This window comes from Rhipicephalus microplus, chromosome 1 (genome assembly GCF_043290135.1).
Source record: "Rhipicephalus microplus isolate Deutch F79 chromosome 1, USDA_Rmic, whole genome shotgun sequence".
Lineage (NCBI taxonomy): Eukaryota > Metazoa > Arthropoda > Arachnida > Ixodida > Ixodidae > Rhipicephalus > Rhipicephalus microplus.
This window is the reverse complement of record NC_134700.1, coordinates 246,584,227-246,611,715: the sequence shown is the minus strand read 5'-3', so window position 1 is coordinate 246,611,715 and position 27,489 is coordinate 246,584,227. Positions and strand designations below refer to the sequence as shown.

The 27,489-nt window shown below is 42.3% G+C and overlaps 2 protein-coding genes across 2 annotated transcripts in view; one reads left to right on the top strand and one right to left on the bottom strand.

Moving 5' to 3' along the window:
• Nucleotides 1-4,611: 4,611 nt before the first annotated feature.
• Nucleotides 4,612-12,562, bottom strand: SCCRO (defective in cullin neddylation 1 domain containing SCCRO). The gene is made up of 7 exons (XM_037434393.2): nt 12,423-12,562; nt 12,105-12,318; nt 11,600-11,768; nt 11,394-11,524; nt 9,681-9,763; nt 8,253-8,349; nt 4,612-5,155 (listed from the first exon to the last, which is right to left on the bottom strand). Exons 1-7 carry the CDS (start codon nt 12,423-12,425, stop codon nt 5,067-5,069), a joined length of 786 nt encoding a protein of 261 aa, XP_037290290.1. The 5' UTR covers nt 12,426-12,562; the 3' UTR covers nt 4,612-5,066.
• A 124-nt stretch (nt 12,563-12,686) lies between these two features.
• The window catches only part of Mcm7 (minichromosome maintenance 7), a 34,209-nt gene continuing 19,406 nt past the window's right edge, over nt 12,687-27,489 (top strand). Inside the window, exons 1-8 of the mRNA XM_075892260.1 lie at nt 12,687-12,840; nt 12,947-13,026; nt 13,112-13,276; nt 16,641-16,765; nt 17,811-17,991; nt 19,607-19,744; nt 22,639-22,821; nt 26,455-26,536. Coding sequence (XP_075748375.1) covers nt 12,810-12,840; nt 12,947-13,026; nt 13,112-13,276; nt 16,641-16,765; nt 17,811-17,991; nt 19,607-19,744; nt 22,639-22,821; nt 26,455-26,536 — 985 coding nt within the window. The 5' untranslated portion in view covers nt 12,687-12,809. The remainder of the gene's footprint in view (nt 12,841-12,946; nt 13,027-13,111; nt 13,277-16,640; nt 16,766-17,810; nt 17,992-19,606; nt 19,745-22,638; nt 22,822-26,454; nt 26,537-27,489) is intronic.

Below are 27,489 nucleotides of genomic sequence, written 5' to 3'. Positions count from 1 at the left end.
ACTGCTTCTCAAGGCATCATTTAAATGAAGAAAACAACACGAAAGGCACGCACAACGCACGCAGTCCAGCATGCACACATGTGCTTCTCGTGGCGGCCTGACGTGTAAGCGGGAGAGCGCGCCACCTAGCGGATACATCGCCAAGCTGCCTCAAGGGTTCCCATACGCGCCGCTTGGCGGTAATCACCATGACCTACTACACTCCTGACCTGTTCAGATAGCGGGGTTCCTATGGGAGCGCGTGTCCCCGCTCTCGTTCAACCGCTCACCATTGGTGGCGCTACCTATAACCTGTTCGTCTGTTTCTTTACGGTTGTTTTGTACATGACCTACTACACTCCTGACCTGTTCAGATAGCGGGGTTCCTATGGGAGCGCGTGTCCCCGCTCTCGTTCAACCGCTCACCATTGGTGGCGCTACCTATAACCTGTTCGTCTGTTTCTTTACGGTTGTTTTGTAGGCGCTGGTATAAGAATGCCTGCATTCTGTAGTGAACTGGCGGCATATATGTGACTATTTCTTCCCATACATTGCTGGTTAAGCAAGGTGTTCAGAGCGCTTGAGTATTTATAGCACACTGGTTGACAAACGTGGGAACCCGTAGATTTACACGATGTAGGGCAGCCTATGCGTGGTAGCGTGCATTTTATTGCAAAAAAATTCTGAATGTCTTTTAGTATTATTATTTCTGAATAATTCTAAATTTTGGATCATAAATACGCACTACGAGTGCTTTGTTGGTCAAAATTTGACCACAAAGAGTGAAGATGACGTCAGCGAGCAGGTGCTGACTAGCGCCACGCCGCTCGTAGGTGACGGCCCTAGCGGCAGAAGGTATGAACTAGAACGTGGGCGCTGGAAGAGGTGCTCTCTGGGCAGGTCAGGAGTGTAGTAGGTCATGGTAATCACACTTCTCCGTGCTTCAAATATTCTAGGCACTGTAACCTCGGTAACAAGGGAGCGCATGAAGTGGCCTGAAGATTAGCCAGTAGGGTCATGCATTGCTTTAAACCTGGTTGCCGCACAGGATATGCAGTCACATTCTAGAACAGGCCCATACCGCGCAGCAACCTTATGAGAGCGCAGGCCACTGTCCTCTACCGAACTTCAAACTAGCACCTTAGCCACTCCTCACCACTTAACGCTCTTCACAGGCAGAGAGGTTGATTCACTGTGCAAAAAATTGTTTCAAAAATTGTGCCGGCAATAAGATAGATATGCAGAAGTTATCCTTCTGCATGTGTGCACTTTTCAAGCCAGTGAAACTTTTAGTAACATGAGCGCCTAGTGACACCTTTTGCTATCTTCTAGACCACCCGTGAAACGCTGGCCGCTGCATATTCAGGCGCCGCTGGAGTGGCACCGCCGCGGTGGTGTAGTGGCTAAGGTATTTTGCTGCCGACCCGTGCGTAGGTCGTAGGATTGAATCCCGGCTGCGGTGGCTGCATTTTCGAAGGAGGTGAAAATGCCCAAGGCCCATGTGCTCAGCTTTGGGTGCACGTTAAAGGACCTTGGGTGGTCGAAATTTTCGGAGCCCTTCACTACGGCGTCTCTCATAATCACATGGATGTTTTGTGGCGCTAAATCCCACATATCATAGAGGCCTGGAGTGCGGCCTCGCTGGCGACCACAGCAACCGAACAAGGCAGCGTGAGACTTGCGACGGTGCAGAGGATGCCAAAGTGTTTCTACAGGCCGCCATTGGAATGTGAGAGCGTTTAACACTATCACATTTTATAGTGAAGCTAGTCTATACTCTGTTACAGCACTTTAGTTCAGCCGTTGGTTCAGCACTACCAAAGCTACAAGGTGTAAGAAGGCCACACGCTTGCGCAGCGAAACGTAGTCCCGCATACAAATGCCTTAATATTGACAGGTTTGGCTAGAACTGGTGTTTTTTGGCGTGTTTTACGCTACATCAATACATAATGTGTTTATTCGTCTTGCATTTTTGTACGCATTCAATTATTTCGGTTACCGCCGATAAATGTTTACATATCAACATGGCAGCACCTATGCAGAAGTGACACGCTACATCAATACATAATGTGTTTATTCGTCTTGCATTTTTGTACGCATTCAATTATTTCGGTTACCGCCGATAAATGTTTACATATCAACATGGCAGCACCTATGCAGAAGTGACCCAACGCTTCGATCTGGACTTGCTCTTGCTACACACCCACTGCGCTGACAGCACTAAAGAAATGGTGAAATCACCAATCAGTTTGTTTCATCTTACTCTGGGACCGAATCATCAGGTACGTATATGTTGTTTGCTTAGTCGCACCTGCTAAGATCAATGCGCCGAGGCAGTGTTCGGACTGCGTCGTCCAAGAACGCGGCATCTGCCTATATTGGACATGCATCTTCGCACAGAATTCCGTGCGCGTCAGATCAACACCATAGTCTAGGTGGTGTTGGTCAGGTCCAAATTCGGTGAAAACAAAAACAAAAAAAGAAAAGACGCGTTGCTGCGGCAGACGCGGGGGAACACGTCGACGGAGAAAGAGACATACGAGAGCCACGAACAGCATCGGAGAGAAACAGCCACAAAGTGAAGTTATCCGCCGGCACGATATTCTACAGTTTTTCAGCAGAGCGAAAAATTCGCGCTTCTTCAGGTTACCGGCCTAGTTGCTTGTTTAATAGCTTCACCGCATTTTTAAGTTAATAAACTAGTCATAATAACTACAATTCGTTGAGCAGACGCCGTGAATACGGTGAGCAGACGACACGGCGCGAATGAATACATGTGGAAGGGCTAAGTGTCCTTCCTATTGGCTGAAGAGCCTGTAGCCTCCACTGTGCTGAAGGGAACTTTTGAAACAGAGCGTTGTTTTAATGAAATGTCGAGTTAGGAAGGCAGATGAGGCTTGTACACTGATAAGAACGGGCACATCCTGCACTATCGTTCCTTGACAAAAAAACTCGAAGGATCCTTAACAGAACTTTGTTCGCAACATTTTTATGGTACTTTTGAGCCTTGCGTGTGATAATCACGATATTGAATCGCTGAAGAATCGCATAATTAATGCTAGCGCCGTTAATTCAGAACAGTTTTTCGTCACTTCTAAATACCACGGGACCCGAGAGCACAGCCGTGTAGCAACTAACGAATGCTCGGAAGTGCTTGAGTAGCGGCGCATGAAAATGTAATTTCATATGTTTAGCACGCTTTTGTTCTTTCACGAAAACAACCAGGCAGGTTTTAGCAAAAAATAAATGCTTGATTTTGGGTTTATTTGAGACTTCCTAGCACCATAAGAGTCAATATTTTACATATTCAGGCAAAAATAAGGTTGGTTAATTCAGGTTAATTAGTACTGTCATAACAAAGACAGGCTGTACGGACGCACAACTACTACTAATATGTAACGCAAACTTTCATAGTACGCTATTTTTTTTAATCGTTGCTAGTACACCCTGCACATATTTAAGGATTGAATACATTTTGTGTTAAGGGTACAGGTATGTCATGAATAAAAATTGCAACCATTAGAAAAAAATTAAGGGACCCTAAAGCTTTGCCTTAAGGAGTTGGAACGCAATAGCGACATCCTGTTCCTAGTGCTTACTTCAAACACTTTGTGCATGAAACCTTTTCGAATATGCTATGCACACACTACGTGTTATGAGAATAGGCTCAGTAGCTTGTTGGCCTTTTGTAGTGGGGTGCCGCCTTTTAACCACTAAGCCATTATGATAAACATATATTCTGATGCCTGTGGGCAATGGACGCTTGTACCACGCATTAATACAGTAATATTTCATGTTGCATTGTGAAGCATGTGTACAGGACACGTGTTTTTGAAGCATGAAAGCTACTTTCACTGCATTTTCAAGCAGACGAAGTTATTTTCACTGTTTAAAATTAGAATTAAATGAATAGCAGTTACATCAGAAACATGTCTACATTGTTCTGGCAGCGCACAAAACTAAGTTCACCTAGGGTACACACGGGTAGGCTCTCTGTCCTCAACCCTGTTGTGTACGGCTACACACCCTTGCTTTAGCGGGTATCCCCAGTTGCATTGAAATATTGGTTGTGGACTCGCTGGCGCCAAGAATGCGCGACACCAATGTCTCGTTGAGCATATGCATGCCAACGGGCAAGCACCACTACCTGTGAAGTATTAGGACTGCTTTTAGATGCTTTTTATACAAATATTCAATTCTAACTTTTCTAATAAGCAACAGATGTGTACCTGCACATTTTTTTTGATACTTAGGTCATTCACAATATTTTCAGTACACACAAAAAAAAAAATGTGACCTTTAGGAAGTGGCATCTGGCAAAATAAATTATTGGCCTTCAAAGAGTGAGGCGCATCTTCAAAGCAGAGACAAAAAAAATTATAATTCTTTACTAGACTAGAGACTAATTCCCCCGTCTGTCGACATCACCCCAAAATGATAGACTCCCACACCTAAACATCTCTCCGCATTACCTCACAATCCAGCTTTTGTGCCAGATATGCTAAGAGTTCACCCCATCACGGGGCGTGATACCCTCAGAGCAAACTCACCCTCATGGTATGACGCTTCTCTCAGCGATGACAACTATGACAACAGAGACATCTCAACTCAAAAGCCAGGCATCTCACAGGATGTGTTTGACTGATTTATTTTCACTAAAACCATTTGTAAAATTCAAGTCCTACACAAAGAGAAAACAAAACTGCAACAATGTCTATCACTTTTGACTGGCAAACAGAAAAAGATGCTCACCACACAATCTGTTTCTGTGTGCAAGACCACTTAGAACAAAACCTAGTTGCATTTCTTGCGAAGAGAAGATAGGTTGGTTCCACCTGTGACGCCGCAATGTGTAACTCCGCGCATCCTCTCGTCTCTGCGCGGAAGCTGAAGAAATTCAAATAGTGATCACCTAGGCAAGGGGCTTCTCATGCACACTCCATTAAATTAGTCTTTGTACAACCTGGAGTTATCAGAAGGGTTGTCTGCATTCCTTGCCGCGACGGCCGCAAATGTGCGCACCTGACAGATGTTTAATGGTCTATTTACAAGTGTGTACACGAATGAACGAAACAGGTGGAACACTTTCACTGGAGCAGCTTGTTATTGTTGTTCGACCCTTGGACGATGGGTCTTGCCCACTCTACAAAGTCATCTATCAGCACTGGCCAGGCACCTGCATATGACAGACCAAAAGATGCCGTGAAAACTTGATCTGCATCCATAGGGATATAACGAAATGTATACTGATAAAGGCAAAGAGCAGCAAGAAAAATGATCACTTGTACGTATATTGTTTATGCTGATTTATCAGTGCTTAACATTCTACAGCTGGAATAATCTGTTGCCATGTAGTTTAGTTGGTTCATATTAACACTATGTGCAACCAAAAAAAAAAAAAAAGCCGAGAGAGGCAAACTGCCCTCAGTCCTCAACCTTTAGTGTCACTGCCCAGCTTGTTAATATCCTAGAGCCTATAAACTGGTGACAATGAAACATTCTAATAGACGGGGCGTGCAAGCACGGACACATTAAGATGTCAAGACACCACAGACACCAACTACCAACTGCAAAGGCACACAACAGCGAAAAAAAAAAAATGCACAAAAACATATCTGCACATGCCCAACCAATATGCAATTCATATTTCACAAGTGTCACGCCCCGCCAATCGTTGTGCCCTTTCGTCTAGTGATGCAGAGATTGTGCCAGTGCTGCTACTAGCAGTTCCCCATCAGACTCGCTATAGGACAGATGCGTGTCTTTCGCTTGGAGGAAGAACAGTGAAAACTGGATGAGCGTTAACACCCAGACACGCAGCCATATTCGCTAGCTTCCAACTTCACACAAGCGGAAAGGCTCTCACTTTTCGGCAATATCATATGAATGCTTCTACTTTCGCGGTATTGTAGACTAGTGTTCTGGCAATAGCAAAATTTTTGTTGAACCACTCTGAATTTGCTCCTTTTTTGGTGAAACAGGAAAACGTTTTTAAGGCCCACTTCTGCAACTCTACCGAAATGTCAGCGATTCGTGGTCAAAACACAAAAAGAAATACATATAAGTACCAGTTGAACAAAAGGGGAAAAACTGCGCAAGAGAAATGACTTGGTGTAACCGAAACTGCTGGCACCACGTTCCAAGGGTTCCCCCATGCAACACACCGTGAGCTGTCCTTACAACTGTCAGCATTCATAATAAATTGGGAATATGAAAATACATGTTTATGTAGTAAGTGTTGAATACAAAGCATATTTCATACACCTTTTGCAGAGTAAAGAAGTTCACATGAAACTGAATATTTGCTTCAAATCCATACATGAGGAATCAATTTCTTGTGCAGAGCATTTCACGTTACAAGAACCAAGATTTCAATAAAATGAATAACTGCAACCGACTAAAACCAACAACGTTTAGATTGCTGTTGTGGCACTTATATTTTTTATTGTACTTAATTAAATAGGTAGCTAAGGCCAATTACGCAAAGTACTGATATGGTATGAGTCAGTACGATACAGTATTTTATATTCACTGTAAGGCAAGAGTGTTCAGTCACGTTGTAAACGGCACTCCAGAATGACCGAGTAATTTTTTTTTTTTTTGTAGTGACAGTCATGCTGCATGAGGATTTTTTCCGGCATTTAAAGAAAGCCCATGAAATGCGAAGTGAAGACACCTGACTGTGCTACTGTTTATGCACTCCTCTAAGTAATGTTTCGAACTAAACTAGTGCGTACGTGGACTTTGGCCAAATTTGTGGCTGTGGCCTTGGACCCCAGCTTGAAATCACGCGAGCATTCTTGGTGGCAGCACAGGGCAAGGAAGCTCGTGGTCACTGATGAGTGATAGGCTGATGATAGCGTGCATGTTTGTTACTTTAATTAGCTCATTAGCACAATGTAAGATACCCTAATGAGCAAAACTTGACATCAAACCATATTTTGGCAGTTTCATTCAGTTATGGTTGATCATTTTAGTTTAAGATCTTCCCCTTCATGTTACATGAAATATGTTGTATAAACTAAAAGAGCTTACTTTTGCGACAACAAGTGATCGGACTTCTCAGAATACACATGCTTCCTACAGGCATCATTAAAATAAGTAAGCATAAATTAGGTTGAGACATGAGACAAAAATATGGCTCTGTAATCCCATTGTCTATCGCAGTGGTTCTCAAATGGGGGTGTGCTGACCCCAAAGGGTCCGCGAAGCTATTTATATAATCCGCGAAACCTTCGCTTTTCTTTAAGCGTGACTGTGCCACGTATTGATGAACTGTCCAAAATGAAGCGGTGTGGCATGTTTATTGATGTTTTCGGTAGTAATAAAAGGCCCCTGTTTTACGCTCCGGTTGTATTATTTACTTACTTACCCCCCCCCCCCCCCCCAAGGTGTCCCCGACACATCCATGGCTGAGAACCACTGATCTATCGTACACAAAGGTGGCAGTGTGCACATTTTAAAATGAACTGCAGCACGAAAAACAAGGCGGCAGAAAAGAACTAGACACAACACGAGCGCTGACGCTGGTGACAAAACTTGTGTTGTCTTTAATTCTTTCTACGTCCTTGTTTTTCGTGCTGCAGTTCATTTTTAAATACGCAATACCAACTTGCCCAATGTCATACTCATTTGTCTCAGTGTGGTTTGAAACCCAATTCAGAAACTCTTAACATCCAACTTCACATATTCGAAGATCCTGTCACGCGGTTTTGTCGTACAAGCCCAAATAACCATGGTCTTATTGTGTGATGTGATGACAACTAGTTAGCACGGAATGTTGAAAAACCAAATTGAAATCTGGAAGTGCACGACGATAGGAAATTAAAGCGACAGGCAGAAGGCTACTCCATCTTCCAAGCACGGCACAAATGCACCATGTAGTAGTTTCTTTGCTCATCATGTGGTAACAAAGCATGCTTCAGAACAAGGCTGTCCCATTTTTTAATGCTAACAATTAGAGGAATCACGGTATGCACAGAAACAGGGCTATAGATGCAGAAAAAAAAAGAAAATACCATGTAGGAAAAGTTTATAACAGAGTTCATGCATGCGCTATCAAAGATAAAATCAACAGGGTGCAAAAGGTAATAAGCGAAGAAAATACATAAATGACGTGTTTGTGCTTCATAATTTCAGTTAGAAGTAGGGCTCTGCATGTCGTTTTCATTGTTCTCGTCTGCGTGCGCCTACCTGTTTCAATATGCCACTGTACTCAGTCTGTAATTCTATACAACAGCAACCATGAAACCCCAAACACAACTCAAACTTGCCTTCTTCATCATAGTTGCTCATGTCATCAGCAATCATGCCACTGAAGTCTAACAGCAAATTCCAAGTGTCCTTGGGTATAGACCTCCTGTGGTGCTCCTAAAACAAATATGCAATGACCCTGATATATCACATAGCTTACAAAAACCGTGAGAGTTAAGTAAATTTAAAACCATGAACTACAATGAAGTGATGAGGTATACTTTACATCGAGGCTTGTATAAATTTTCGGCACTAAGGAGTTCCAAGTGTGTACCTATGTCTATGCAAGCATCTTTTGCTTTGACAATAAAATAAGTTTCCATAGACTTAATTGTGACTTAGTCTGTCAGCTGCAAATAAAATAGATTGCAACATTTTGCTCATCACAATTCACCCCGAAAATATGTCGACCTGAGAACAGAGGCCTCAAGTGGGTTTCCCATCATTAGGGTTAATTCGAAACTGCATGTTGATGCCAGTCTACTAGGACATCGGATGACTTTTCCCAACAAAAGGTAGCGGATGCATAAAAGTGGTGCCTTCAATGTTCATCGCAGGTAAAAGAAGCTTCTGGTCAAGAGCACACAAGACTTGCACTCTTCATTACGAATGAACCATAAAATCCTGCACCCCTACCTGAGCAAGCACCCCATTTCCCTTTTTGGGAGATTTGAAATATGCAACAATGGCCAAAGAAGCTCACTCCTCTACTCCCTTTATTTCAACCCATTCTTTGCCACAGAATCCTGCAGCAGCGGTTCCTGAGAATTTATACAAACTCGAGCCTCGATGTAACGAAACTAGATATAACGAAATATTGGTTATAATGAAGTATATGAAAAATAGTCTTAGAGCAGATATAGTGAAAAAAAAAAAAAACCTTTATAACAAATTTTCGGATATAACGAACTTGTTTTCATGCAAGATGCAACTTTGTTATAATGAGGTTCAAGTGTACTTGACTTCTTAGCACTTTAACAATGTAGTAGCCCTGGGTTTGCATTCTGTGTAGTCACAAATGTCCTGAAAATTTGAGGAAAATCTCCCCCCCTTCCCTTGTCAAAACACAATGTATACACAAGGATTTGCCCTTGTTCAGTAAAAAGGGTAAATGCAGGTGTATTTAATGAGCATTTCATTAGAAGCTTCTTAGAGGATTTTCGGCTATGATCTTCAATATTGGTTCGCATCTGAGCAAAGACCCCCCCTAAAACCCCTTCGTTTATCTTTCACCATAGAAAGGGGGGGGGGGGGGGGCACTTGCTTGGGATTTCACATCAGTTGATGAAATGCACTGCGTAGTTCACGGAGCATACGAACACATATAGGCAATGATGTTTAATTGTAGAGTATTATGTCTGTGCGATTTTCAACATGGTCTTTGCCTCGGCAATGCGACCTCATGGAGTGCAACAGAATAAACTGGTCTAAAGAGAAATGGTTCTTACTTGCAAGAACTGGCACCAAAGATTGAGAAACTTGAACCTCCCAGGAAACACTATGTTCCAGTAGGTTATTGCCATGTCCAGATCTGAAAAATTTGGCGACATCCCTGGGTTACAGCAGTAGTCAAAGGTAATCCTATCTGACAATATGCTACATTTAAACACAAATCATGCATCGGTATCCACAGTTAAAGCAGTAAAACCTTCCTAGTACACAGACAACTGGTATTACATGGTCATAAAGACTTGGACATATTAAAACTTCTAGTATTTGTGCACACTATAGCAAGATGGAACAGCTAGATCCAGTCATTAAAAAAATATATACCCCCCCTTTTTTTTCCCTAGCTTGCCTATTTTAAGCTTTGTAGAATTCAAACACAGCAATATATAACTTGCAAGCATGTCACACTGTGTTACTCCAGAATATGATCTCGGCATATGAGCCACCATCACCAAACACACGGCAGGCTGGCAGCAGATGGCAGAGAACCAAGCTGTGCGGCTCACGCATTTGCTGCCAACGCTGCACGTCGCTTTAGCGATTTGCGTGATATTTCACTGCCACACGTGAACTAAGTGTAGAATTGCGAGTCGGGCAAGTTGGTGAATGTTCATCGTAGAATATTTTACAGCGCAGCTGGTCAGGTACGGATGTGCACTGTGGGCCTTCTCTGTCCGTACCTAACCCGTTGCGCTGTAAAGTATTCTATGATGAAGTAAGTGTAAATGAAATAAAAAAGGACTAAAAGTGGGGACATACTGTTTGCCAAAAGTGATCACAAACCCATGTGACCGCACAAAAACACTGTCTGAGAAGCATAGCGCATGGCTCATGTGCATAAAAAGCAAGGACTTCAAGACCGAACAACGTAGTGTGTGCGGGCGTCACTTCATAACAGCCAAGTATGTTTCCATATCTTATGCGAAGTTGTTTGACCCATTATGTGCGAAACCACAGGCTCGGACGCTGGAGACACAGAGGACCGAAGTAACCCATCCAACACAGTTTCACTGCCTTTGTCATATGCACAAGGCGAATGATCAAAACATGCACATTACACCAAACGATATGCCACACATACGTAAACACTGTGTGGTCACAAAGACGTATGCCCTTCATGTGCTTAGTAATGGTGGATGGAAGACAGGAACTGACATCACTTGCAAGTCATGTACACAGGCCTGCTTCTATAACAAACAGGATAAAATTTAATGTGCAGTCAGTCGACAAGTTTAGCTACACTACGTAACTCAAAAGGCAGCGATATCTGCACCGCGAGGCAGATGCACAGAGCCCTGGACTTATGAGAAAGCATGGCATTAAGGTCATGACACATCAAGGCTGTCTTGACAAGGCCATTCCCACCTACATAAGTTGCATCCGACTATAAGTATGATATAAACCTAGCAATAAAGTTATCTCTCAGTAAACAATTATAACTGACATTTGACAATATTTCCACCATGTATACACAACAAAATTACTGACAAGGCAATATGGTTTCTTGCTGCACAGGAAAATTTACAAGTTTCACAAGCTTCTACAAAACCACAAAGGCAGCCGCTAAACAATAACACACACCTGCAGGCTAAATTTTAATACCGAATTAGAAAATAAATTCAGAGTAAGTTTGGAAACAATCGTGAGGGTTCACAAGTGTATAAGCACATGTCAATCTTACAGCACCAACAGCATTTGAAAGAGGTAGTTACCAAGGCCTTTTTGTCCTGGGTTCTTCGCGTAATTGAAGGTGAAGTTGTAAAAATCTTTGAACTTCAGTGGTTCCTTGAGCTCAGGCTCAAGAGTTGAAAGTTTCGCTTTTAACTTCTCGATGCTGTCACAGCTGCAAAAAAGACGAGTATGCGTGTTAACGATGAGCAACGCGCGCTGATACGATGAAAATGTCATAAGCTCTTACCCTAACTCTGACATGCCGTTCATGAATTCCTCCCGTGTGAATTCGCACTGGGCGACGGCCTTGAACTTCCACGCTATTATGAGCACCAGTTTGCTCTCGGGACTCAGGCCGAGGTCCTCGAGGAAGCGTATGATACCGTCGACCGTCATCTTGTCTGGCTCGTGGGGATCTGCCGAAAAAAAGTGACACTATATGATGCTCAGCATAAGCGGTTCGTGCAGAATCACGCAATCAGAATGAAACTGTTTCAGACAGCGCTGCGAACACTGCGAAAGACGCGGCTTACACGCTCCGAAATTTCGACATGAGTAGCAGTTACAGGTAAGGAACCTGATATTGACGGTAAGAGCACGGAAGAATACGTTTCTTGGACACAATTACTAGAGAAACTTGAGATTCTTATGAGCTGAAACTGAAACATTAAGCCTAACCGGCTGATTACAAGTGAGGTTCGCCTACGAGCAATAGGCGTGAACGCCGCACATTGATGCCCTGTTGTTATTACCTTTATATCTGTTGAAGAGATGCTCGAGCTTCTTCCTGTCAACTGATCCTTTAGGCTCTCTGTAATACATGTCTGGATTTTGGAAAAAATTGTCCGACGCCACATCGAGTTTCCAATCGTGCTGTGTAAGGCAGTGGATGGCAGTCTTCTCTCCGGTCTGTGTGAAGGCGATGAACTGTTTAACTTTTTCCTTTTGTGATGATTTTAATTTATGCTGGAAAGAAGAAATGCATCGACGGTTAACGCGACATTATTTCATGCTTCGGCTACTGCCAGCTAGACTCCCGAAAAAGAAAAAAAAACCATGAGCTCTCCTACCATTTTCGGCCATTCAGACCCAGCCGCCTGCGATGCGCATGCGTCACTCGGGCACAGCTGATGACTTTCGGCTCAACCCGACTACTGTTTCGAGCGAAAAATTAATCTTCAAGCTCTGCCATCTAAAGTCATATGTTGTGCGGAAAGTTATTATGCCACTAGCGCTGCTTGAGGAGAGTCGTCGCTCGCTGAACGGCAATTCGCGCTTTCCCTCCCTTTTCCGGAAGAGAGAAAGCGTGGTACGTGACGTCAATTCTGAAAACGTCACGTGATTGCATTTTCCCGCGTTTTCTCAACTCTTCCGGCGTTGCTTTCTTGCCAAGCATCTTGCGCTCGTGTGAAAGCGCAGAAAATTTTTGCAACTTTAGAAATTTCTTGTCCAAGATCATGTCCGGAAAAGATTACGTCGCTGATAAAGGTACGTTGAGGCAGTTTTTCCAGTTATATTTGCTCTCATTCGTAGACGAGCTTACGTTTGTGGCCAAGGCGCGGACCTTTAACAATGGGGTAACGGTCTTTTGCAGAAAAGATCAAGTCGTTTCTCACCGACTTCTACGCAACCGGTGACCGGGGGAAAAAGGAATTCGTTTATGCGAAGCAACTGGTAAGGCTACCGTTTTTCGTTTGTTTAAATGTAAGGCACACCTGCCGATGTCTCTTGGATGACCGGCTCATGGACGTGCTTGCAGGTGAACTTGGCGCACCGAGAGCAGGTAGCGCTCACCATCGACTTGGATGATATCGAGGACTACGACAGCGGCCTCGCGGAAGCCATCACGCAAAATGCACGTCGGTACAGCAACCTGTTTGCGGATGTCGTGTATGAGATGTTACCGGACTATAAGCAGAGAGAGGTGTGCACAGACATTCTCGATTTCCTGTACGCGATAAAGTTGCTATTTTCGGAATTAGATGCTGGAGTGTAAGACTTGTTCAAACCGTGATACGTGCAGACAGACTCGTACTTGTCTTGAGCGCCAATCCGGCCACTTGAGCTGCTGTTTTCTGCTGAAATATGCAAAAACCGACGCCGTAATGATACCTAGCTTAGTCACACTGCATGCTAGGTCCTTGTGCACGAATGGAAGCTGGTAGCTAAAATGAGGTAGCAGCTGCGATCAACAGCGTCCACCGCTCTAGACAAATGTGATTCCGTCTGTACATATCCATAAATTGTCTACTCCTACTGGCTTAGGGTTTCAATACAGGTTGCATAAAAAAATTTCATTACACGCTGGAAGTTCTAAAGCATCTTAGAAGGTGGCCTTTCTCTTCTAACTTTCAGTCCATTTCTCTCGTCCACCCTAAAGACATGCTGTGCTTTCTATGGATGGCAGAAACAACCTCCTACCCTCAAACTACAACTGCAGCGTTGTGCAAGAGTGTCCGCCTCTTTTGAGCAAGACACCAAGATGTGTTCTATACATGCCTTGCACTTTCATCACTTGACGTCACTGCTCGGAGTGTGGCTATCATGTTGGCGAACAGCAGTTAGACCTTGATCAGTGCTGCCTTGCGGCACTGGCGAGTTTTTTCCTTTACTATGTTTATGTGTGCTGTCGTGGGCTACGATAATCATAGGGACAGCTGTGTAAGAAAGCAGCAGGACCTCATTTCAGGTTTTTTAATACCTTAATTAGTTGAAGGTCAGTGCAAGTGGGTGAAAATGATTAGCGCTAACCATTGGAGGAATTGGCTGACGCATATAAGGTGTGCAGATTTCAACAAACGCTCAACATTTGTGTGTGTCGAGCAAGCACACTTCGTAGTAGGCAAGTAATAAGGAATGGAGGTATGGCGATTAATTAACCCTTTAATGCCCAATTTATGAAACTGCATAAAAGGAAGAATTGTTTTCGTTTTGCAACCCTTAATAGCAACCTTTAAATGTTTCCAGAGTTAAATAATCTAAAACACACCTTAATGCATACTTTTATGGATGTCACAAATTCTCCACATGCCACAGAAGCGAGGACCTTGCAGCGAAAAATATACTTCTGAGCTACGCAACATATCGTGTGACATGTTTTAAGCATGTACACACCAAACAAAATTATTGAAGATAGAATTTGTGTGAGCCAGATGAGAAAGAACAAAGAAGGGAGTGCTTTTGCATGCACTTAGCACTCTCCACCATCAGCTACAAAACATTTCTTTCTAGCATAAATTGCATTGCATGAGATAGCGGTAGATGTTTCATGCTGAAAGCTGCATTCTCCGTGAGTACTTCACAGCTGGTAGTAAAGGTGGCATGCATTTCTTGACTTGCTTGCTCAAAGTTTTTCGGTCACTAGCCAGTAAAGGGTTAACACAGATGTTGTTGTGTTTGTAGGCAAACTGTTCGCATTGTTTGGGGGGATGAATTCAGACTGCGTGCCGTCTCAACAACTCTGCTACAGCTTCAAGCGTGCAGTGTGTGGAAAACTGTGTCTCGAAAAGCAGCAAGCAGAGGTGGATGCGTGTTTGAGCCAAACGTGACTTCCTCTTAATGACGGTCTGCATATGTAGACTAAACCCTCAATACTGCTTTCATACACGTACATGCATCACATGGCAAAATTTACCGCTAAGGAACACGCAATTCAAAAACGTGCTGCCATGCAAACACCTCTAAGCACTCGCATAACTAAGCACAAACATCAGCATTTGTTCATTTAGCAGCGTTCTTGCATAGCTATATGATTACTTAGAGCTGGTGAACGAGTTGATTGGATGAACCATTCACCTTACCTCTGTAAGTGTGATCAAATTTACAATAGTGATGCTCCTTCGCAGACAGGCTCTCTACTCAGCCGCTGATAAAGAGAAGCAGTTGTGCAATTCCATTGACTTACTTGCCTTTATTTTGCTCAGAGTAACAAGGTTAGTGCTGCAAACCAAGTAGTTCACCATGTCGCCTTGCAACGCTTCTGGAAAGGCAAATATGTTCGAGGTCACGTCCGTACTCAGTTGAATTGTGTAGGGATACACTCCGTCGCACAATCACACCTTTTCCTAATAGTGAAGACAAGCCTGCCTTACATGTTTTTATTAATATGCTGCATTTAACAGCTGCCTTGTGACTACTGGTGGCATGACACACGAGCAACAGCTCATGAAAAAGATAATGACCATTGCAATGCAGCTGCGTCGTACTGAACATTGTAGTCATGCGACTGGTATGTGCAGCTGTTCACCAATATGGCAGGCGTTTTGGGGCTGAAGCAATTGTGACGTCACATGCAAATCATGTATTGTCAATGAATACCCAGTGTTTCTTTAAAGATGTAGGAATACACCTATTTGGCACACGATGGTGTGGACACTCATCTCAAAAAGGCAACCCCTCCTTTCTGCATTCTTTCTCTTCCCCTCCCAGATAACTCTGTGCGGTGTTCCTTTGCTAACCATACACCGCTATCAGTACTTGCACTAATTCAGGTGCTTTGTAATGGCTATGCCTGATAGCAGCCCCTTAAAGAGGCCCTGCAACATTATATACAAATGGTCTGCAAACGCTGCCAGTTTGTACTCAAAACTCAAACGCTTGAGCTGAATTCTGTAGTAAAGCATGTTGCCTCGAATTAGTGATTAATTTTTAAAGTCAGCTAGATATCGTTTTCTCTGCTCTCGACAAATGATGCCATAAACCCAAACTCTACTGCCGTAATTGGCCGATGTGAGCACCATGAGCTTCATAGTTACTGCGGCCACCACAGACTGCCGCCACAAGCCCTTACGTGTGCTCACGATGATACCATAAGTAAGCCGTGGAGGTGTGACCAAGTGTGTGATTTGCGCATTTGAATTTAAAGAAGCGCTCAAGGTTATGACAGAGGTACACATATTGCTCCCTTGCCATCCCCCTCCCTGTGTTGCTCAGCACGCTTGCTAGTATGGAAGGAGAGAGAAGGCACTTGACATGTGCAACAAACCCCTGTAACTCCGCTCATGCGAGACAGATTATAAAGCTTTTTGCGGCAGTCAATCCATGAGGCATTACGCTCACAGCTACAGCCCTTCGACTGCGGCCATTGAATGATCACTTGGAAAAGTGCCGCCGGGCCTCTAAGTAATGGGTAGCATGCTGCAATACATAGCTTCCAGAATATGCCGCATAAGAAAGACTAAAAAGTGTGGTTTTCAGTGTTGTCTAAATTTGGAGAAAACAAGATCAACAAACTTGAATTCATTGGTGTGATTTAGTATTTCTAACTGTTCATCTTTTTTTTATGGCAGATTCTTGCAAAGGATGCCTTAGATGTGTATATTGAGCACCGTATACTTATGGAAAACAAGAACCGACAGCCCGGAGATGTCCGAGATCCACGCAACAAGTATCCACCAGAGCTGATGAGGCGATAGTGAGTAACGCCTGAAAATGATATTTAATGTGGATATATACACCCACACATTGATGTAATGAAATATTAGTTATAACGAAGTAAATTAGCCATAGCCTTACAATACATATGTGTTAGGAGTATACATTTATAACAATTTTTTGGTTGTAACAAACTTAATTTTGTTTTAAATGCAACTTTGTTATAATGAGATTTGAGTGTATGTTTGCAGATATTTAATTGCAATATAACTATATCTACACGTGAAGTTTTATTCTATAAGAATGCAATTACTAGTTTGATAAAAACATCTGTGTGAAGAATTCTTTTCTTAAGTTCGTAAAACACACACTTTAGAATGCTTTGTAGGCTTGTTAGTGATAGAATCATATTAAAAATGCTTTGAGAATGCTATTAGTAGTTTGAAAAAGTGTAAACTTTATATTTTTCTCTTTCGAAACAGTCCTTCAATAAGACTTCATATTATGTTCAACAAGGACTGCCGACTAGTGGCTTTAAATGAAAGAATGTAACTTGTTTCCCTGCAATATAGCACCATGTTGAACAGACCAGGTAAAACTGCCAAAGTGAGCGTGAAGCTGCAGTGTGCTCATATTGTACTTGAAAATTATTTGCTTTGATGCCAGCACTGTAATATAGCTCAGTTTTAAAAATAGAATGCTCGTGATTCTGGCTTTTTGTTAAATAAAATATTTGAACTTGAAGAGACCATGAAAAGGCATTGATTTCAACTGGACAAAGAATTACATGAGTGCAGCAGTCATACAGAAAGCCGACCAAATTAGACGCATTCTCTTTAAACACTCTAATCTCTTTTAACACTCTATATGTTTTTACTAATGAATTATATAAAGTCAGTGATGAAATATGCATCGTTGTAATTGGAACAGTTTGTTAGCTATAACATCTGTGTGAGGAATTCCTTTCTTAAGTTTGTAAAACACACATTTCAGAATGCTTTATAGGCTTGTTAATGATAGAATCGTATTCAAAATGCTTTTCATATTGAGGTACCCCCTGCTTCCTTTTCTGTTCTGTGGTGCAGTGAAATCTACTTCAAGATGCCGTCTGCTACGAAGCCTTTGTCTGTACGGGACGTTAAGGCAGGCTGCATTGGGAAGCTCGTTACTGTGAAAGGCATTGTCACACGGTGTACTGAAGTGAAACCCATTATGTGTGTTGCGACGTACACTTGTGACCAGTGTGGTGCTGAAACCTATCAGCCTGTAAGTACAGCTCATGCATTCTTGCACTGAAATTTCAAGTACAATTGCAATGTAGTAGTGATACAAGAATATTGTTTTGCTCTCCTTTATTAAGCAGTTCTCAGGTTCGTAATAACTGTCAAAGTCTCATTTATTTCAATGTGAAATGAAACATTACGTGTAATGTTGTACGAACGCTTTCCCACCCCTGATCCCCGTTTTTTCCGGTGGAAAATTCGAAATGCCCGGCTGTGAAGAATAGTTTTGTTGAAATAATTAATGGCACTAGTTGCTTTTCTGGCATTAAAACCCTCAACAATAATAAAAGCAATGCCATTTGTATTTGTGGGCAGGCACCTCTGCTCTTGTGAGATTTGTAAATTGTAAACGTAGTTAGTTGAGGTATGAGGTGGTTTGTGCAACATAGAATTCTGCTAACATGCATGAAGGAGCTGTGACTTGAACCAGCATAGTGGGAAAGGTCCACGAGATAAAAAATTTAAACAGACACATTAGATAAGACAATATAATTCATATGAAAGAGGGACTAAGTGTAAAAACGTGCAGCACACAAATAGTAATTAACACAAAAGAGCTAATTCTTGTTGGAAGCACCATTGCGATCACGGGGTGATGCTAATAAATTGAAGGTTTGCAGGCGTACTGCACCAGTTTTTCAGAATGAGTTGCAATCGCTATCTTGTTTGTCCACTTCGCTGTTTAGTATGTCGGTGCATGGTGTGAAGTCGACTGTACTCCAGTTTTTATGCGCTGTGGTTTTGCACGCCTTGTTATGTTGAAGTGCTGTGCCATTGGCTACAAAAGCAGTTACAGCAGCAAAAAGACGCAGGTTTCACAACTGCACAAAAATTTTATGGGGTCTTTTATGCACGCACCCAAGACGACTAAAAGGTGGCAGCCATATCCTTTTATTTTTCAGTACTATTGTTGCTGTACCACCACACTCTGAAAGCTTTCTGTACCCAATATGGTTTTGCTTTGCCTTCAAGATGTGTCCACATTTCATCAAGTGATCATGTCATCATTTGACATCATTTGCTATGACATCACAAATTTTACTGACTTCATGACGTCATTACGTGATGACGATGTTTCATAACTCGTGTCAACGCTTACATGGTAGGCCGGTCAATATTCACATTTGATTAGGCACCTAAGGCATTCACTTCAAAAGTTCCTAGTTTTCACGTAAGCACCAGATTATTCCATACTTTCAAAGATTAGAATTAGTAAGAAAGACGCCTAATGCATTTGCCAGCATAAGTACAGCAGAATCCTGCTGATGCGTTTTTGTGGGGACTGTAAGAAATAAACTTTTGTTGGCGACACAACAGTGGAGTTTCCAATACATTGGATGCTATGTCAGCTATGCTGGAAACAGCAAAAAATGACGTGAGGACATGCAGCAGTGAGGAATAACAGTAGGGTTCCACTAGGTTAAAAGCACAACTTTAGATTGCTTCTGTTTTTTTTTCAGTTCTCTTGCTTGAAAATCGACTAATGGTAAATGCTGAGTCGTTGTCTCTGCTCTGCACTTGTGGAGCAGAGTGTTTTTTTTTTATGTATAGCATGTGAGGAAGGCTTTTTGTAAGTGTGTATGCTATTCTATTCACAGATCAACAGCCCCAGTTTTATGCCTCTGGTGACTTGCCCAAGTGATGACTGCCGTGTCAACCGAGCAGGAGGTCGGCTCTACCTTCAAACGAGAGGTTCCAAATTTATCAAGTTTCAAGAGCTCAAGATACAAGAACATGTAAGAATGTTCACTCCTGTGCAGATGATGCCATCACTTTCTTCTGAAGTTCTCCTCTCACGGTTGTTGATTGGGGGGGAGTACAAATCCTTGCTACCACTCTGGTAGCCGCCAATCTCTTTTAGATTCCGCATTTCTTTTTCTCGCTTCTTAAGCCTTCTATCATGGTGATTGGGTAGTATTAAAAGGAAACATCAAGTTGAAGTTCATATAAATCGTACTTATTACGTGCTGTTGACAAAAGGCTGGCACTAAGTAAACCTAATTTGATTGAATCATATTCCTGAATTGCATAAGTAATAGATTTTATGGTGTACTGATATGTTGTTCGAATAGGTGGAGTGCCAAGATAGAACTTAGGTATGAAGATTTGGAAGCCCTTACATTACTGTAAACTCTTGTTGAATGCATAATGAAGTATTTGGAGTGGAAACTAATGGGACACAAGAGAGGAGACAAATGAGCGCATTGTTAGATGCAATGTGAAGGAAATGGGAAAATATCTTTTATCTAACAAATTAGATTCAAAAACTAAAACTAAGCTGAACATCACGTACGTGTAGCAAGCACATCTAGCTTTCTTTAATCTTAAAAACATGTCTCATCAAGATTGTTGAGTTACCACTTCAAAGTGAGTTTCGAATCAGAAACAGCTCAAATACCGAGCTTAGCAAGATCCACTTTGAACCTAGCGATTTTCTCTGTGAATATGTCACTAGCAAAACAAACAACATAGCCGTTGCCAGTCTGTTGCATGTTCGACCTTGCTATGGTCATTTGTGGTTGACAGCAGAGATGCAGTTGTTGTTGCCCGTTCCTAGCAGTCATATTAATTTACATTGCATAAACCCTGCAAAGAATCTTTTTGGTGTTTTGTTTAGTATAGTGGGCCCTGTCAAGCGACGAAGGTTTGTGGAAAACGCATGTTCCTTTCGTCAGCTATTAGCCTTGTTGCTTGCCAATAGGAGCACTTTGTTTGGTGCTCTAGCTAATGAGCTGCATTTTTATCAATTACGTCCTTCTCCGACTATGCGACTACACAGCACGAAGTCCTTCAGATACCTCGTGTATTTTTATTAAATGTGAAGGCTTTCTTAGTAAACCAAAGGCACTTAAACCATTTCAACTTATGTATCTAGCTGCCTACATCTGGGCGTTTTCGAGGTTGCCTACAACTTAACGCCAAAATTTGCATGGGAGGGCATTAGTGTATGATAAACATCATGAACAGGTCATTACATTACGTAATAGACAGAAATACTTGTCACATACATCATCAAACCCTTTCCTTCAATCGTGGGTGGCACATACCTGTATACTGTGGGCCATGGTATGCATGTATGAACCACAGGTTATTCATGGTCTGGATCAACCCAGGGACAGTGATAATGGGCTTTAGAAAATCTTTGCGATTACTTAATGGAGCTTGTGTTGCGAAAAATGGGGAGCAGGTGTCGGCATCATTGTTGATAGAGGAAGAATCAGAGAGCCAGGCAGATTGAAAATCATGAATGTAGCCGGAACCAAACCCAGGCATCCTGCATGGCAAACAAGTATTCAACCACAGAGCTGTGCTAGCGCATGAAAACTGCTTATGAAAAAGACTATGATGGTGTCATATTGTGGCAATGTGTGGTTGCAATGTTCGATATCTGAATTCACAGCAATATAATAAACGTTATAGGTCAGCTCTTATGACTTGCCAGGCTATGGTCAAACATTGCTAAACCAAAGGAATAAGGCGAAAACAGCTTCTTGTGATATGCACATCATTGTACGGCAGCGTGTAGTTTATTTAGATAAAACTTACATCTGTGCTTTGATGTGTGTTATGACGTTACACTGGGCCCTTAGATCTACCACGGTGGCCTAGTGATTATGTTGCTTGAGTGCTGACCCAAAGGTTGCAGGATCGTATCTCGGCCCTATTTTGAATGGAGCTTAGATATCGGTGCATATTAAAAAAATTCCAGGTGGTCGCAATTTCCGGAGTATTCCACTAAGGTACCACAAGTACTAAAGAGTTGGTGTATAAAAGTATGTGAATTTTTGGATGCGAAAACTTTATGACGTCTGATTATTTTTACTTTCTGCTCAAGTTTTAGATCACTTTGTAGCCTCGAACGAGTGCATTTTGCAAGTCTATATGTATGTGGCTGTATGGGATTCCAAAAGTCGGCTTTGCTGCAGGGTCTTGTTGTTAGAGGGTGAAAAATGACAATAATCTAAAGGGGTCACTGTCATGGTCTGTGCTGGAAATGCTTGGAATCGTGGTGGCAGGTGGCAACTGTGCTAGTACAATTTAATAGCTGAAAACCCTATCATGAGCCGCGCTCAGCTTGGTAGTGCATGTGTCCTAGTGCAGCTGTAAGTGTACCGCGCGCTTATAGTGGGTGACAATGTAAATGGATTACACTGCTGTTCACTGCTGCCTCTTTGTGTGAGACGGCTAAGTGCGCTGCTCAGACGCATTGCTTTTTAGGAACAGAAGCAACTTGCTATCGTCCTGTTCAAGTGCAGTTAAGAATGGATTGTGCATGACGAACAGTCATTGAAAATATGGGATTGCAGTGCAGCAAACATATTGGCAGAGACGGTGAAAGCCTGGTAGGTGACTTGCTGCTCTTATGGGGGGGGGGGGGTAGCACGTCGTTCACGTGCGCACATGTTTTAGAGGCAGTCTGATGAGCTTTCCCACCCCAGCCTGTGTGTTCCACAACATGATTTGAATATGCTTCTTTTAAAGGGTGTTTAGGGCTGCCTTATTTTTTCAGACTATTTTGCTGGCCCCTAGGGGTGTCTGAAAAATGGGATGTTGACTGTTTTTCACTGATGTTTTAGTCTTCATTTAATTCATTTCTCTTCCCGCTCTTTCTTTTTTTTTTTTTTCGCAGAGTGACCAAGTGCCCGTGGGGAACATCCCACGAAGCATGACTGTGTACGTGCGTGGAGAGTTGACTCGTTCTGCCTTGCCAGGCGACCACGTCTCTGTGACAGGAATTTTCTTACCGCTGTTGCGCACAGGATTCCGTCAAATGCAGGGAGGACTCCTCTCGGACACTTATCTGGAGGCCCATGTGAGTTGGTCAACTGTGTGTAATCATTGCACACACTTAACTTTAATTGCAGCAGCACCCTGCAACTGAAAGTGATGTTATGGCTCACATTTTGCATGTTTCACAGCGAAAGCTGTTATGAGATCACAACTCGGGTCTTGCGCAGCGTCTTAGTTGTCCGCCGCCGGCGTCCGTAATCATCGCACGAAATTATATAAAAAAAAAAACTTAGTACCAATGACACAGCGGGGCTTGAACGCGGGTCGGAAAGCAATCGTGATAATGCCACTTATAAAGTGTTCTAGAACATCAAAAGAACAAGCAGTCGTCGCACAATGCGAATAGCGTAACAAGTAGCTTGTTTTTGTTCAGCTATTAACTGTAGCGCACACCCACTTCAGGCATAATTTTTTATCGTCGTCAGCCACTGAATTTGGCACAAAATTCCTTCCAATAATTTGGCGGATACCACGCTTCTCAGAAGAATGACGAAAAATAGCATAGCAAATGCTGGCCAACTACTCTAAAGTTTTTATTAATACCATAGTGGGCATCAAGCAAGCGTGCTTGCAGCAGCTACCCAATGAGTGTTTAGAAAAGTCTCTGAAAGGCCTTCTAGCTTTCCCTGTGACTGTGCTGCACCTTTTGCGCAGGCCTGGCGTTTTTATTTGAACGAGATTCTAATGAGAATTTGTCACATTGCAATATTTGAGTACAAAATGACCTGCAATACTCTGCAAAGGGTTTAAAAAAAAAACGCCTGGGAGATATAATCTTTTAAATTCATTTGTACCAAATATGAGGGTGACAGTTCGAGCTATTTGATAATCCATTACTTGAAACAATTATAGGGTGAAGCAAAAATGACGGGACATTGGCAGACAGGTATGAGTGCTAAGTCATAGCAGACAAGTACTGCGGAAGGGAGTGGGCTTTATATTCACGGACATCATGAAACTCTGCACTGAATGTCTTCAAACCTGATATCTTGACCATCACACTAAAGCAAAGTAAATGCAATTGATCTTCCCAATAGAAGAACCAAGTGCTTCCGCGATAGCTGGCAGAGAGCAGTTGTGAAAACATCCATAAAGTGGTGGGCAAACTTAGATTTTTCTTTTGGGTACAGCAACGATCTCGTTTTATAGTATTGATAATGTCATACGGTAAAATCTCGTTATTGTGAACACCAGAATAACGATTTCTTCAGATTAACGACTCTTTTGAAATTCCCCCACCAAATGTCAATTAGTTTAATGTAAAAATATTTCACTACTACAAATTTCAAAATACCGAATGTTTCAGAATAGCGTATCGAATTTTATCCCTCTTATATCTCCACAACATTTCAAAATAACAATTAACCATTTTTAAATGTTACTTGTGGCTCTAGAAATAATGGCCAGCTCTGTACCTGCCGCTATCATCATCATCATTAGAATGCCCGCATATTTCTCTGTGCTCACCCTTTTCAAATGGGCGATAGCCAATTATCGCCCATTTGAAAATCCATCGTCACCTGGTACTTGTCTTTCGTTGCCTTTGTTTTCGTAGGGCAGCTTTACATCCGTGCTTATTACACGGCTGTTTTCTAGCTTTTTCGTTGATATTTGACGTTCAAAATGAGCCTGGAAGCCACACGAAAGGAATGACAGTAAAAAATGCGACGCGAGCGACATATGGGATGAAGTCGCTAATTGAACACTACGCACGGTGTGACGAAGAAGCATGTACGTGAGCTTAGCCGACGACCAAAAAACTCATACCACTTGTCGTGATAAGGAAACGACGACTAGGGAAAAGACAACCTTGGAACAGCATGCGCGAACCAACGTGAAGAATCGGTATAGTATAATGCCAATGCTTCGCAGTGTGTAGGAAGGATGCGCACACTTAAGAGTTTCGTCTTTCAGAAGTCGAGCTGCCCACATCAAGATACATTGCACTCTTCCTCAACTGAATGTGCACTGGTTCCATACTATTTCATGTTTGTTTGTTATTTCACGCTTATTATAGCATACCGCGGTCATGAATGCATACACAGCAACAGTAGGCAACTCATGTGGTTGTGTTCACAGACTTTGCACATATTATACTTTCACTGCAATGACTTTTCAAAATAATGAATGATCTTCATCAGTCCCTTGAGATTCGTTGCATCCAGAGTGCACTGTAATAAATACAGTAAATATTGTACCTACATCGATTGCAGTGCTACCAAGGTGTATCACTCTACTGTGAAAGCCCACTTATAAACAGTTTTTTTTCTCTCGCTCTCTAATTATTATGGTTCTAAATTTCGGCCTCGGACTAAATGTGGATTCCAAGAATTTTCAGCAAATAATTCAGTTTCTGCATTGAACGATACTGTCATCATCATCAGGCCTGGGTGTATTCGGCTTTCTTTAGAAGCAAGGTGATCTAATCTCGACTTCCAAAACCATCGACAACTGCACTGCGGGGTGTTTGTTTGGCGTAGACGAGTGAAGCATTCAACGCTGCAGAAAACAGAAGGAAGCCCCCTTTATGCACACGACCTGAGAAGTTTCTATGGGCCAAGCAATTTAACGTTTTTCGATGCTAGATGAGAATTGACTTTGTTTGGGATCAGAAGATCATTGCTAGGGCTCCCATTAATACTTGTGCTCGACACCTTTCGGTGTCAACGCTGTGAAGCAACTTACTGCACAGCTCCTGCACGCCGAACTCGTCATCCCCCCAGAATGACATCACGGCTGCAGCCGCTTGATGTGTGCGTACCAAGTAAACCGTTAAGCGCATGTGTATGGAGTGGATGAGGACAAGAATGACCCCTGCTGGACGGCTGAAACGGACCTCGCCAGTGACACTGTGCACACAGATCGCCGAAGCTCGTGTCTGCATTCCAGAAGTGCTCATTTATCTAGCCTTTGAGGAGTTCGATTCTGAACAACTTTGATTGCCCTGAAGATAAGGTGCTGCGGGAGGACATCTCTGATGAGGGAGTTTTGGAATAAAATGCGTCGATCAGTGATAACTTAGTGTGTGAATAAATGTTTTTAGTTTCTCTTTTGCTCGGGCTTTATTAAGATCAAAACGTTGTTCTCCCACTTGCTATCTCCAAAATGCACCTCAAGCTATGTGCGGGTCCAGACTATACGTGGATTCTTACAGTATGATGAAAGATGTGCCATTAGGCCAAACTGGTCTCTGTGTAAGCGTCAGGTGTTAACATCTGAGATGTGAAAAAGTCACTTTTTAAGGCTGTTCATTGTTGCCTGTGTTGATTTTCTCCTTGCTCAGTAAAACGGGTATTGTATTGGCATAATGGCAAACTTGCAAAATAAAGACAAATCATGTCGACTAGGCGTTTACCTTGTTGCAAAGATGAAAGGCTGGAAGTGTGTAGGCTTTTGTCCCGACTGTTCAGCTTCATGTTGCGTTAAGTGACCTCGCCTTTGCTAAAAACTGTGACGTGGCTCTCAATCATTATTTCTCTGTCTTCCTTCCGTTATATGATCTGCTATTATCATCACCTTCCTTATCTGCATATTTTCATGGTGGTTTCTTCCACATGTTTGAAGAAACATTGCTCACCTTGGATCTAATTTTGGTGAATACGAAATGTTGCATGATACCTGCATTCTCACTCTTTAATTTTTTTTTATAATTCAGAGAATTATCAAGATGAATAAGATGGAGGATGATGAGCTGGATGACAGCATGATGACACCTGAGGAGCTGGAGGCACTCTCGGGTATGAAATGGCACCCACAAATTATGTCATTTGTAAGAAACGTATAGTAATGTTTGAGTCAGCATTAGTTGCGTTGCTGTTTTGTGAAAATACGTAACATTCACCTTAATTTGGTATGCATGTTTCTGATAAAGAAAATGTTTCTGCGTGTTTGTAGTCATATCAGTGTCACAAATGTGCGAGCACTTGTTTATGAGGAATGTAAATAGTATTTCCTTAATAACATTACTGCAACTTTTCGCTGAGGCCAGGACAACCGTCTTATAGTACGTATGTTCCACTCACACATAAGCTTGTCTACATGATTTTTTAAATTCATTTATGAATTTAATATAGTTCCAAGTGCTGTGCAGTTAGAAACAGCCCCAATGTCAAAAGATGAGGCAACAGTCTTTTACTTGAGGCACCTGTTTTCTCCTAGAGCTAGAGCGAGGTGGTTTTGAAGTTGCCAGTCAACTTTAAGGCTGTTGTAGCTTGACTAATCTTACTTTTATAATGACTTGTAAACCAGCAAAGAACAAGCTGGTGTCATCGGCATATAAATAGTTGCTTTTATTTGCATATGGATGATGTCATCAACATAGATATAAAAAAAAATTGGTGTCTGAAATCGGGTTCCTTTTTTGGGACACCTAAAAGAACCACTCCATTGGAAAAGACTGTTCTTACCACAACACATTATTTCATATGAGGCTGTAAGAAACATAATGAATCCTTCTCCAAGTAAACAATAAACAGTCAATTTACTTAGTAGTAGTGCAGTTAAACCCCTTTATAAGAGGAATGCTCCATATGACAATTCTTGTCTTTTATTCAAGATGTCTCTTGCAAGCTGGGTGCCAAGTATGCATTTTCTTATAAACCCATATTTTAGTGTAGGCACTCTGGTGTCTCTTACATTTGTGTCTTTCATAAAGAGGTTCAACTGCATACTGTAGACTCTCGGCAAACTT